The sequence below is a fragment of the Urtica dioica genome, chromosome 9 (genome assembly GCF_054948205.1).
Source record: "Urtica dioica subsp. dioica isolate 48M chromosome 9, U.dioica_male_clone48M_v1_H2, whole genome shotgun sequence".
Lineage (NCBI taxonomy): Eukaryota > Viridiplantae > Streptophyta > Magnoliopsida > Rosales > Urticaceae > Urtica > Urtica dioica.
Genome location: NC_142764.1, coordinates 19,818,513 through 19,830,115, shown reverse-complemented (window position 1 = coordinate 19,830,115; position 11,603 = coordinate 19,818,513). Strand labels below are relative to the sequence as shown.

The 11,603-nt window shown below is 31.9% G+C and overlaps 2 protein-coding genes across 2 annotated transcripts; both read right to left on the bottom strand.

Moving 5' to 3' along the window:
* Nucleotides 1–221: 221 nt before the first annotated feature.
* On the bottom strand, nucleotides 222–2,584 carry LOC149385597 (GDSL esterase/lipase 5-like). The gene is made up of 5 exons (XM_089627572.1): nucleotides 2,092–2,584; nucleotides 1,683–1,804; nucleotides 1,348–1,578; nucleotides 984–1,239; nucleotides 222–673 (listed from the first exon to the last, which is right to left on the bottom strand). The coding sequence occupies exons 1-5, from the start codon at nucleotides 2,348–2,350 to the stop codon at nucleotides 438–440; spliced, it is 1,104 nt and encodes a 367-aa protein (XP_089483698.1). The 5' UTR covers nucleotides 2,351–2,584; the 3' UTR covers nucleotides 222–437.
* Nucleotides 2,585–5,069: 2,485 nt separating this feature from the next.
* LOC149385596 (GDSL esterase/lipase 2-like) lies at nucleotides 5,070–9,783 on the bottom strand. The gene is made up of 5 exons (XM_089626369.1): nucleotides 9,528–9,783; nucleotides 6,408–6,529; nucleotides 6,073–6,303; nucleotides 5,723–5,978; nucleotides 5,070–5,557 (listed from the first exon to the last, which is right to left on the bottom strand). Exons 1-5 carry the CDS (start codon nucleotides 9,781–9,783, stop codon nucleotides 5,334–5,336), a joined length of 1,089 nt encoding a protein of 362 aa, XP_089482495.1. The 3' UTR covers nucleotides 5,070–5,333.
* Between the last annotated feature and the right edge of the window lie 1,820 nt (nucleotides 9,784–11,603).

The window sequence follows — 11,603 nt, the reverse complement described above, 5'->3', positions numbered from 1 at the left end:
TCAATCAGAAAAAGATCGAATAACATCAGCCCAAAAGAAGAAGAAGAAAAAAAAAATCCCTCATGAAAATACGACACCTGTGGGACGACAAGTCGTTTTTTTTACTGGTCTTATCTTTTTGTTTGTGCGCGCGGTATTTTTTTTTTTTTTTTTAATTTTTAATGGCATTTGAAAATGCTTTATAACGATCAAATTAAATTTAAATTTTAGTTCCTCTTCCGTGACAACATTGATTATATTTATACAACAAAATGTACCGTATAATTATATTATGATACAACCCCCCAAAAACTATATATTGGGTATAGCTTTATAAGCATTAAAAACAATTATTATAAACGAAAAAATGTGTGGCCCTACATGGACAAAAGAAGATGATTCCAAAACGACCATTATTGATGAGACAAAATCAACATGATTTCTCTCATGACCCATAACTAATGCTCAAAAAATTCTTTGAGATTATAAGGCTTTGTAAGACGAGAATCTCCACTCCATAACAGCTCAGATAGTTGGTTGTAGGCCTTTTGAGATGGATGAACAGAGTCAAAGAAGAAATAGTCTTTAACATCCTCACAAAGCTCAAACTCTTCCACTCCTCTCTTCCCTCCGCAGCTATAAACCCCTCTATTCGGTCCGCTTCCACAACATCCCGTATCCGCGACCTTGAAGCCTAATTCACACAAATTCAAAGATCAAAATAAGATAATAAAAAAAGAAACTCATCAACAAAGAGTACATGGTAATCACTCGTTTGTATGTATAGTTAATGTATTTGTATGTATAGTTAATTTATTTAGATATTTAAGATTATTACATAGTTTATGCTATATAAACTTGTTAAACTAGTATAAATTTGTATACTAACGTTGAATAAATTATCATATCTGTAATTCAATTATACTAAAGTACTATAATTTGTTTGAAACCCGTCAAACTTAAGGTCAACTTTCGGTTAATATATAGTAAACTAAAAATATTACCATATTTTGAAGGGCTCTCTAATCTTTGTGTCATCGAAGTGTGTAAATCGTGAAGTGAATATTTAAATCCTTGGAGGCGAGTCTGAATCAATTTGAGGAATATGGGAAGTCGGTCGTTGTGCATCTTCGTTAGCTGGGTAGCTTCTTTGAAGCAAGCGCCAGTGTTTCCCGGTACGAGTATTTTAGTCCCGGGAAGACACCCCAACGGTGGCAATGTTACAAACCCAAATTTCCTCGCTCCGATCTTGTACATTCCCTGAAACCAAATCCATCAACACACGCACCAACCAATCAATATTAGGTATTTGAAGAGTTGAAGCTCTAATGTATTGATAAACAAGTTATAATTATAGTACTTAAGTACTTGGATAAATTTGGTCATATTGCCAAAAACCATGGCAACGTATTCTTGGTTGGAGAATTTGTCATAGAAACTGGAATTGAAGGTGAATGGAGAGAGATAATCATTGCCTCCGATGCTGAGTAAGTAAACGGCTGAGGAGATCAACGCCTTTGATCTCTCCGCACCGAGTTTGCGCCTTAATTTCTTCTCAACTGCCTTGAAATACCTCAGCTGAGTTATAAGGTCTACCACCTTAATGGGAGAATAAATGGAACAAATAATAAGTTAAGATATCACCAAACAAGTGAACTAATAAGTAGTAATATTTTTCACAAATTTAGAAACACTTTACTTACAAAGCCTTGATGACTTTCAACAAGAGCACCGGCCTCACCAGAGGCAAAGTTCACACCGTATTCATAGTTTTTTACTCCCGGATTTAAATACGCTGGAATTAATGGTAACTTCGCATACTCACCTACAATTTCATTAATGATATTAAAAAAAAAAAAAAAAAAAAAAAAAAAAGGGTCCGATACTTGAGTTTTATAACAAAATCATGATATAAAATTGTCCAACTCATTACTGATGAAGCCAATAAGGTCCGATACTTGGGGAAATTTTTGAAAACTGAATCAAATTTATGGAAAAAAATTCCTAGTTTAATTGTCACGAAACCCAACTGGCCAACTTTATAAAGGGGATAAAGCATTTAATTAATCTATTTTATTAATATTAGGTAGCTGTAGGGTGAAGAAATGTTACTGATGAAGTCGGGGATTAGACGGCCATCGGAGAATCTTCCGGTCGGGACTCGGAAGTAGGACTGTCCGTACGGAGGAAAATTGGCCTGGAACGAAGTGGTGGTGTTGATGTAGTTGTTATTTCCCGGATCGTACAGCGAGTCTCCGAACACGAACATCGCCACGTGTCCTTCCGGCTGCCGATTTGCCAGCGTGGCATCGAGGATGATGACTAGGCACGTCACGGCGGTGAAGTAGCGGATCAGTAATCTAGTTTCCATGTCGATATGTATATGTGTGTGTGTGTGTGTGTGTTTAATTCACCGCCAAATATATAACGCTCTCTTCGGTTCTATGTGAGTTTGGATGTGTGGATTAAAAGGGTTGTGCACATATATATTCTAACAGAATTTGGATGTGTCAGAGAACATGATTTCAGATTGGAATATTATATAATTTTTTGCGGAGGTATCAGATTGGATTTTAGTCAGCTTTTTTGCCACATTTAAATAATGTTATCCTAATATCCTATGCTTTTCGTTGATTAAATAGGAGTATATGTGCCGTTTGTCATAGAGGTTGAAAACAGTCACTTGATTGACATTATTAAAGTTACAAAAGAATATATTATTTTTACTTGCACAATAAGTTTTTAATTTATAGTTGACCGTTTTTTATACACGTCTACAGAAAAAAAAAATGGAAGCCCATGTTTTCTTAATTGTTATAAGAGAAATTGCCCCATTTGCCACCAATTTTATAATTTTTTCCCATTTTCCACCAAAAGACTAATTTTTCCCAAAAATGCCACCGAGATGTCAACAATGTTGACATCTCATAGTGAAACGCAAAAATAGATGTCAACATTGTAGACATAGATGGTAACATTTTGGGAAAAATTAGTCTTTTGATGGAAAGTGGGAAAAAATTATAAAATTAGTGGCAAATGGAGCAATTTCTCTTGTTATAATTATCATTTGAAAATACGCATCTTTTATATTATTTTACGACAAGTTACAATAAATGCGTCAACACGAAACCGTTGTACCGTGTAGAGGATATCTCTTGTGACCAATAATTAACTCTTTGAGATTGTAAGGCTTGGTGAGATCGATGAGAATCTCAACTCCCACATAAGCTCAGCGAGTTGTTTGTAGGCTTTTAAGTTGGATGTGAAGATTTAAAGGATTCGGAAAGAGAAGAGAGAGTCTGAAGAGACGGTCTGAATAATAATGCGTGAATGAGAAAATACAATAATTTGGATATATAATCATAATACTACCAAATAAAAAAAATACTGAAATAACCCTGCATAAATAATAACAAATATACTATGTTAATAGGATGAATTGGGTCAAAGAAGAGGTAGTCCCTAGCATCTTCACACAACTCAAAATTTTATGTTCCACAGCTGAAATTCCTCTAAAAGGTCCGCTTCCATAAAATGCCATATCCGCGTCTTTTTTTTTTTTAAGGCAGCTTTGCTGCAGTGGGGATTGAACCCACGACTTCCACACAGGAGGTAGTGTGGAATTACCTCTAGGCTATCCTAGGTACCACAGCCATATCCGCGTCTTTGAAGCCTTAATAGTTCATAAAAATTAAGAGTCAAAACAAAAATATATAAGTACCATCAACATGAGTACATGATCGAAAGGACGTAGTAAATGATCTTCACCTGTCATCTGCATCTCAATATCTAATATTTTTCCCAACTAGTTTTTACCATTTAAAACTCATTTTTATTTTTATTACCCAAATCTATTAATTGCTTCTAATTCAAAATTATAACTATTTTATCAATAAATAACAGTGTTTGTGTTTATTGACAAACTTGATCATAGAATTATCCCTTTTGTATATTTTAAAGATTCATTAATTAGTCGTAATTACTTCTGGTAACTATTTTTTGCACTTTATCTAAAAAATAGCATATTAAAATGTTTATTATGAAAATAGTATTTTTTAAGTTGTAAACAGACATTTTTTTTATGTTCATCATTTAAAAAAAAAAACAATTGTTTAGTGCTTTGGACTCTATTCAACTTTATTTATTGTTTACAATTTCATTTATAAGAAAAATAATTGTTCATCATTAGAAAAAATGCTAATTTTCAAAGGAATTTAAATAGCTGCTATTTTAAAAATGCACACCCTAAAACTTTTATATCGGTAGTTTTCCCATTATAAAAGATATACCTAAATAACATTTTAAAATTTGACAAAAAAATTACTCTTAACATGATATAAACACCTTATTTTTTTTAGACTATATATTCCCATTTTTTCATCTTTTTTCACTATTTCCTATATAATTTTGTATTTCCTTCACACTGATTTTTTTTTTCTATTTCCTTTTTATTTTCTACCTTCTTTTGCATCCAGTAGCCCTATTGATTTTCATCAAAACATATTTTCATCAAAACACTACAAAGCTGCTCATGATGTGATGTGGATATTTGGCCATTTTGTTTGAGTCCTTTTTTTATTTTTTTTTATCGAAGTGTCTTTTTTCATAACGTGAAATAAAGTATAGTACGTCTCTACCGCTAAAAAAATATGGGACAACCGTCTCATTTCTCAACCGAAAAAGTAAGTCATAGTTTTTTTTTTTTTTTTTTTTTTGAGGGCTTTATAAGTAGCCAATGATACAAGATCGGATATTTACAAATATGGGGGCTGGACAAATATAAGTATCCTCCACTTGGAAGGAGAGTTGTGTTACCACTTGGCCAAGCAAGCTTGGTAGTAAGTCATAGTTTTGTTGGTTAAAAGTCAATCTTTCGAGATGAAACCACACTATCTTAGTAGATTCGGTCCCATTAAATGATGCTAGATATAGCACCTGTCATTAATTTATTTCTTGCTTTGTGTGAAAATGAGAAATTATATAGCTTTGTTTAAGATATGCTGTTGGACAGCACAATAATGCTTTTTCCCTTGATTTTATCACACTTTTCTACGGAATAAAATCATATGTAAGTTGTATATCTACCAATCTTACAATAGTATATCGCTTATATATTATTCCATATCCACGGAATGAAATCATATGATCGTAAAAATATTAACAATAAGATAATACAAGCAGACACGCACAGTCCCCCAAAACAACAGCATATTGGGTATAGCTTCATAAGCATTATTAACTATTCCACACACAAAAAAAAAAAAAAAAAATGCATGAATAAAACAAGATTATTGCAAACAAGACAAGCATTATTTCATGAGAAGAATTTAGAGGATATCTCTCATGACCAATAATTAATGCTGAAATAACTCTTTGAGATTGTAAGGCTTGGTGAGATGAGAATCTCCACTCCACATGAGCTCGGCGAGTTGTTTGTAGGCCTGTTGAGTCGGATGAATTGGGTCGAAGAAGAAGTAGTCCCTAGGATCTTCACACAGCTCAAAGTTTTCTGTTCCGCAACTGAAAATTCCTCTAAATGGTCCGCTTCCACAACATGCCATATCCGCGTCTTTGAAGCCTTAATAGTTGATAAAAATTAAAAGAGTCGAAACAAAAATAAATAAGTACCATCAACAAGAGTAAATGATAAAAAGGACATCATTTTTCAAAATTCAAAAGTGAATTATTTTTTGCTTCTCTTTTTTAAATTCTTTTTCTTCATTGTTGCTTCTCAATAGATTACCATATTTTGATGGGTTCGCTAGTCTCTGGCTCATTGAAGTGTACATATCATGAAGTGAATACTTGAAGCCTGGAAGGTGAGGCTTAATCGATTCTAGGACTTTAGGAAGCTTATCGTTGTGCATCTTTGTTAGTTGATTAGCTTCTTCAAAGCAAGCGCCGGTGTTTCCCGGTACCAATAATTTTAAGAAAGGAGTACACCCCAATGGCAGCACTGTTAGGAACCCGAATTTCCTCGCCCCGATTTCGTACATTTCCTATCAATACACACACAAACCAAGATATTAGCTATTTAAATTTGAAGAATTGAGACTCAATATTAATGAACAAGTTAAAGCAGTAGTTATGTACTTGGATAACTTGGGTCATATTGCCAAGAGCCATGTTAATGTATTCTTGCTTAGATGTTTTGTAGTAGAAGCTGGAATTGTTTGTGAAAGGGTCGAGATAATCGTTGCCACCGATGCTGAGTAAGTAAACGGCCGAGGAGATCAACGCCTTTGATCTCTCAGCCCCGAGTTTTTGCTTTAATTGCTTCTCCACTTTCTTAAAATACGTTAGTTGAGTTTTAAGGTCTACCACCTTGTTGAGAAAAAAATAAACTAAATTAGAACATTAATCAAGTGAGTAATACTAATAACATTATATAATTCAAAATTTAGTAGTAAAAAAAATATGTTACTTACTAGACCTTGATGAGTTTCAACGAGAGCACCGGCGCCAGAAGAGGCGAAGTTCACACCGCGCGCATAGTCGTGGACTTCGGGATTTAAATACGCTGGAATGAAAGGTTGTTTTGTGTACTCGCCTATAATAACGATAGTATAAAACACTATCATAATCAACTAAAAAAACACAATCATGATAAACAACGAGAAAAATTATTAAATATTTCTGTTACATTTTCCAAGTTAGTGATAAAAGAAAAATATAACTAATTAAGGCCATTTGAAACAAATAAATTACAATTTAACCAATGTTTTATATATATGTTTTAAAAAAGGGAAAATAACACATTTATATCCTGTGTTTTAGTGAAATGTCGAGTTTAACCCTCGGTTTTCAAAAAATGTCGAGTCCATACCCTCTGTTTAACTAAAATGACGAAATTATACCATCTGTTTAACTAAAATGACGAAATTATACCCTGAAATAGACAACAGTGTCACGAATATTCTTTTTATTGACTTTTCATTGACGTTGACTATAATATTTATATATAAACACCAATTATCTTTATTCATTTGCGCCATATATGTAATTTATTTAAAAACTAAAAAATAAACAACAGTCTCTTAATAGTGAAGAACACAGAAAAAGACAAAGGGGTAAACATCGGTAGTTGATAGTCATCAAAATCGCATATTCGAATAGAGAATCCAGGATTTAGAGTTACAATTCGAACACAGAATGAAGTCATTTCTTAGGAGGTATGAGTTTTATTATTTAATTTCAATTTAAGGCTATTTTTATTTCAAAATTGAGAATTTGGAAGTTAGGGCACTGATTTAGATTTGATTTGATTTTTCTTATATAAGAGTTAATATCAATGAAAGAGAGATTTGTGACGCTGTTATTCATTTCAAGGTATAATTTCGTCATTTTAGTTAAACATAGGGTATAATTTCGTCATTTTAGTTAATCATAGGGTATAATTTCGTCATTTTAGTTAAACAGAGGGTATGAACTCGATATTTTTGAAAACCGATGGTTAAACTCGACATTTCACTAAAACACAAGGTATAAATGTGTTGTTTTCCCTTTAAAAAATAGCTAATTATTCTTACGTTGCAGTTTTAATTATATGCATATTACGTTCATAATCTTTATAAGTTTCTCATCCAAAAAATGAGTAGTACACAATGTTTCGAAAAAAATTAAGAATTAATTTCATTTTTGCCCCCTGAACTTTTTGACGAATCACAGACTTTATCTCACTTTATTTTTCATAACAAACATTTACCATCAACTTATTACTTTTTTCATAACCCGTCCTTCCGTCAAAATTTTTAACAGAATTTGACACATGTCAACATATCAATGAGTTTGGAAATAAATTTACTAATATACCCTTAAAATATGTTAATTTTAATAGTTAATCATCTCTCTCTCTCTCTCTCTCTCTCTCTCTCTCTCTCCTGAAAAGAAAAAAATATTAAAACTCACGCATTGTATTTTCTCTTTCTTTTACTTTCTTTTTTCCTGTTCGACATTCATGGCCTTCGATTTCTTTTCGCTTCAGCTTTATGATTATATATTATATCAGTTTTATAGTATATTAAATATATTATATTAAATATAATACCAGTTTACGATTTTACGGTTTTTACGATGAATATAATACCCTGTTATTAAATATATTACATTTAAAAAGAAAAATAAAATAAAATACTAGTTTTACGATTTTACCCTTAATTTTTAGGTGAATTCGTTAAATATTTGACGGAATGATGAGTTTTGAAAAAAATTAATAAGTTGATCAAAAAACGGTTGTAACGAAAAATAAAGTGGGATAATGTTTGTGGTTCATCAAAAAGTTCAGGAGGGAAAAATGAAATTAATCCAAAATTTAATTAATCATTTAACTTTTATTTTTTATTTTATGAGAGTTATTAATATTTTAATCTTGCTGATCTCCCTTAAATTTAAGGGTTAGTTTAATATTTAGAATCCATTTTGATCTACATTATTTATTTATTGAAGCATCGTGAATACTCTATCTTCAGTGAAGAAAATGGAAGAGATGAAGAATTGAGAGAGAGAATGATTCTAGATTGTTTCCGTTACGAATGAGTAATTGTGATTCTCATTAACAATTCACTAAAGCTTCGTTGAGCTGAAATACACAAGTTTGTTCTAACAGACTAACAATAAGTTAGTTACAAGTGACATGGCTTACGCTCGTTGGTACACGATGTGGATGAACCAGCACGTGTTGTGCAGTAAGTTCAAAAATAAGAACTACCATTTATTTCATTTTGAACCGATTTAAACTTCACCTTTTTGTTTGAAAATAAATTTAACCGTGATTGTTTTATAGACAGATTAAGACGGGGGTATTAAGCGTACATAAAGGATATGAGAAAGATAAGAAAAATAGATAAATAAACAAATAATGAGGTATTTACGGATAACGATATTTATATCCGAAAAAAAAAATTGTAAAGTTTTTCAATTTTTTTTCGGATATAAATATCGTTACCCGTAAATACCTCATTATTTGTTTATTTATCTATTTTTCTTATCTTTCTCATATTTTCAATTTTGATGTTATAATATATATTTTATCTGATTCATTTTTTGAAAATTTCATCATATCATCAGAATTTCCGACAAAAAGAAAACCTACTTAACTATTCTCTTAGAGTTGAAAATTCGGTTAACTTCAATTAACCATTTAACCGAATTTGTTTCTCACGGTTAATTGTTAACCGAAATAAAAAAGTGGACAATTAATTGTTTTAACCGAAAAAATAATAATAGTAATATAACAATTCGGTTAATGTATACCACTCAATGTAATGTATACCACTTTTCGGTATAAATTATTATTATTTTTTTCAATTAACCTAGGTCAATTGTTTTTTATTCGGTTAAAATTAACCGTTCGATTAATTTTAACCGAAAATTCTATTAAAATTAACCGTATGGTTAATTTTAACCGAATAATTTCAATTAAAATTTAAATCAAAATTTTTTCTTTAACCGAATTTTTTTCTTTACTATGCACATACAGCTGAAACGAGACCCAAAATCATATTTATTTATTTAGTATATAAGAAAGCTATAGTTTGATGGAATATTACTTATGAAGTCAGGAATGAGACGGCCGTCGGAGGGTCTTCCGGTTGGGACTCTGAAGTATGACTCGCCGTAAGGCGGGAAATTAGCCTTGAAAATTGTTTGGATGTAGTTGTTATTTCCCGGGTCGTACAGCGAGTCTCCGAACACAAACATTGCCACGTGTCCTTCTGGAAGCTGGTCGGCCACTGTGGCATCGAGGATGATCGCTAGGCATATCACGGCGCTGAAGCAGTAGTGGCTCAACAATTTAGTTCCCATGTCTATATATGTCTGTGTGTTTCACACCTCTATATATTTGGTTATATATATAGTGGATGCAATCATGAACGTGATATCAGATTGGATTTAGCCAGCTTTTTTGGCCAACAAAAATTAATATTATAACATGAGTTGGAAACTTCTTGAAGATGTTAAGCATTGAGTTTTATTGAAGATGTTTCAATCACGTCATGCATTTAAAAGTCCAATTCTTAAAGGTGTGAGGTTCCATCTAAAACCAAGCTTGATTTTAGATGGAAACCCACACCTTTAAGATGGTATCAGAGCGGGGCCCATTCTCGGTTGTGGGCTACTTGATCGGGTCTATACTTCACGCTTCCAGTGCCTGTGCCAATGTGTGCATGTGCCTGTGCGCGTGAGGGGGTGTATCAAGGATAGTCCCACATCGACTGGGTATTACGATCCTGGGCTCTTTATAAGGCTTGTGGGTTACTCCTCTAATTACCAAGCTTGGTTTCAGATGGAAACCCACACCTTTAAGACCAATGATAACTTTTCTTCAGGTTAATTTAAATTTAATGTTGCAGTAATATTATAATTTACAAAGGTCACGGAACCACTAATAACCGCCTGAATAACACATATAATTATAATATATGTTAAGGCGATATCTTCAGTTCTGTCTGTTAGTATTCGGAGCTCAATTTATGTTCTTGATCGTTTCTCACGTTTTCACATGTCGAACTGGATTTGTTCGGTGTTATGTGACTGTTCGTTATCATATGACTGTCCAGTGATATGATAAATTCCGATCATAACACATATACATATGCATATATATACCACCAGATGAGTTATTTAAAAGTGAGCTGACCTCAAAAGTAAGGAGCAATATATATATATATATATATAACAGAACTAGATTTACTAATATTCGTGTTTATGTTTATTTTCACAAAGTTCATATATTTCCTTAGTTAGAAATCTCATTAAATAATAAATTGATAATCTATTATCATAACGTTCTACATGTTATATTATAATAACCAAGACACCAAGAACATTTACAAGTATAAAAGATTAGTTTCGTGATGGACAATGTATGGGCCTGTTTGGAAGTTCACTCAAACTGTTTTTGTTTTCATATAGTTGTAGTCTAAAATTTTTTTGCAGTTGTTTTCAAATAACTGTTTGGTAAGGATTTCAGTTTTTTTTTTTATTCAGTTTTTTGTAATTGTAGTGTAATAATTCACATAAGAATTAGGCGTCGAAATATATACTAATTGAAAGTCTTTGCTGCGAATATAATGGTCGTACTTTTAGTAATAATGATTGTTCACAAGTTCATCGGAAAACACCGTTTGTCTTTGTAGTCAATACAACAAATATCAAATTTTGATACCTAATGTTGACTAAAAATAGTGAAAACTCATGTGTTCGACGAGAGGATCACGACCAATTAATAGTTTGTAAAATGGAGTTCCGATTGTTTAAAGTTTGCCATAATTGTAAAACTTAAGTTTTTCAGGGAACGAAAACAAATTCGATAATCAAAAGTGAGGAAAATGAAATGATGTTGATAGGAGAGAAAGAAATGCCAAGAGGATTTATTAAAAAAAAAAAAGAAAAAAAAAGTTAAAAAAATTGAGTGAAAAAATTAGAAAACACCTAAAAACAGTTTTCTAATTTTCTTCATTAAAACAGAAAACAGTTTGAAAACTTTATGAGTTGTATTATGAGAATCATCAAACAAACAGTCAATTCAGTTTTTTCAAAAAATTGTTCAAGTTAGAAAAATCAAAAACAGTTTTCAAATGAAGAAACAAACAGAGCCTATATATGATTGGCCAGGCAAACAC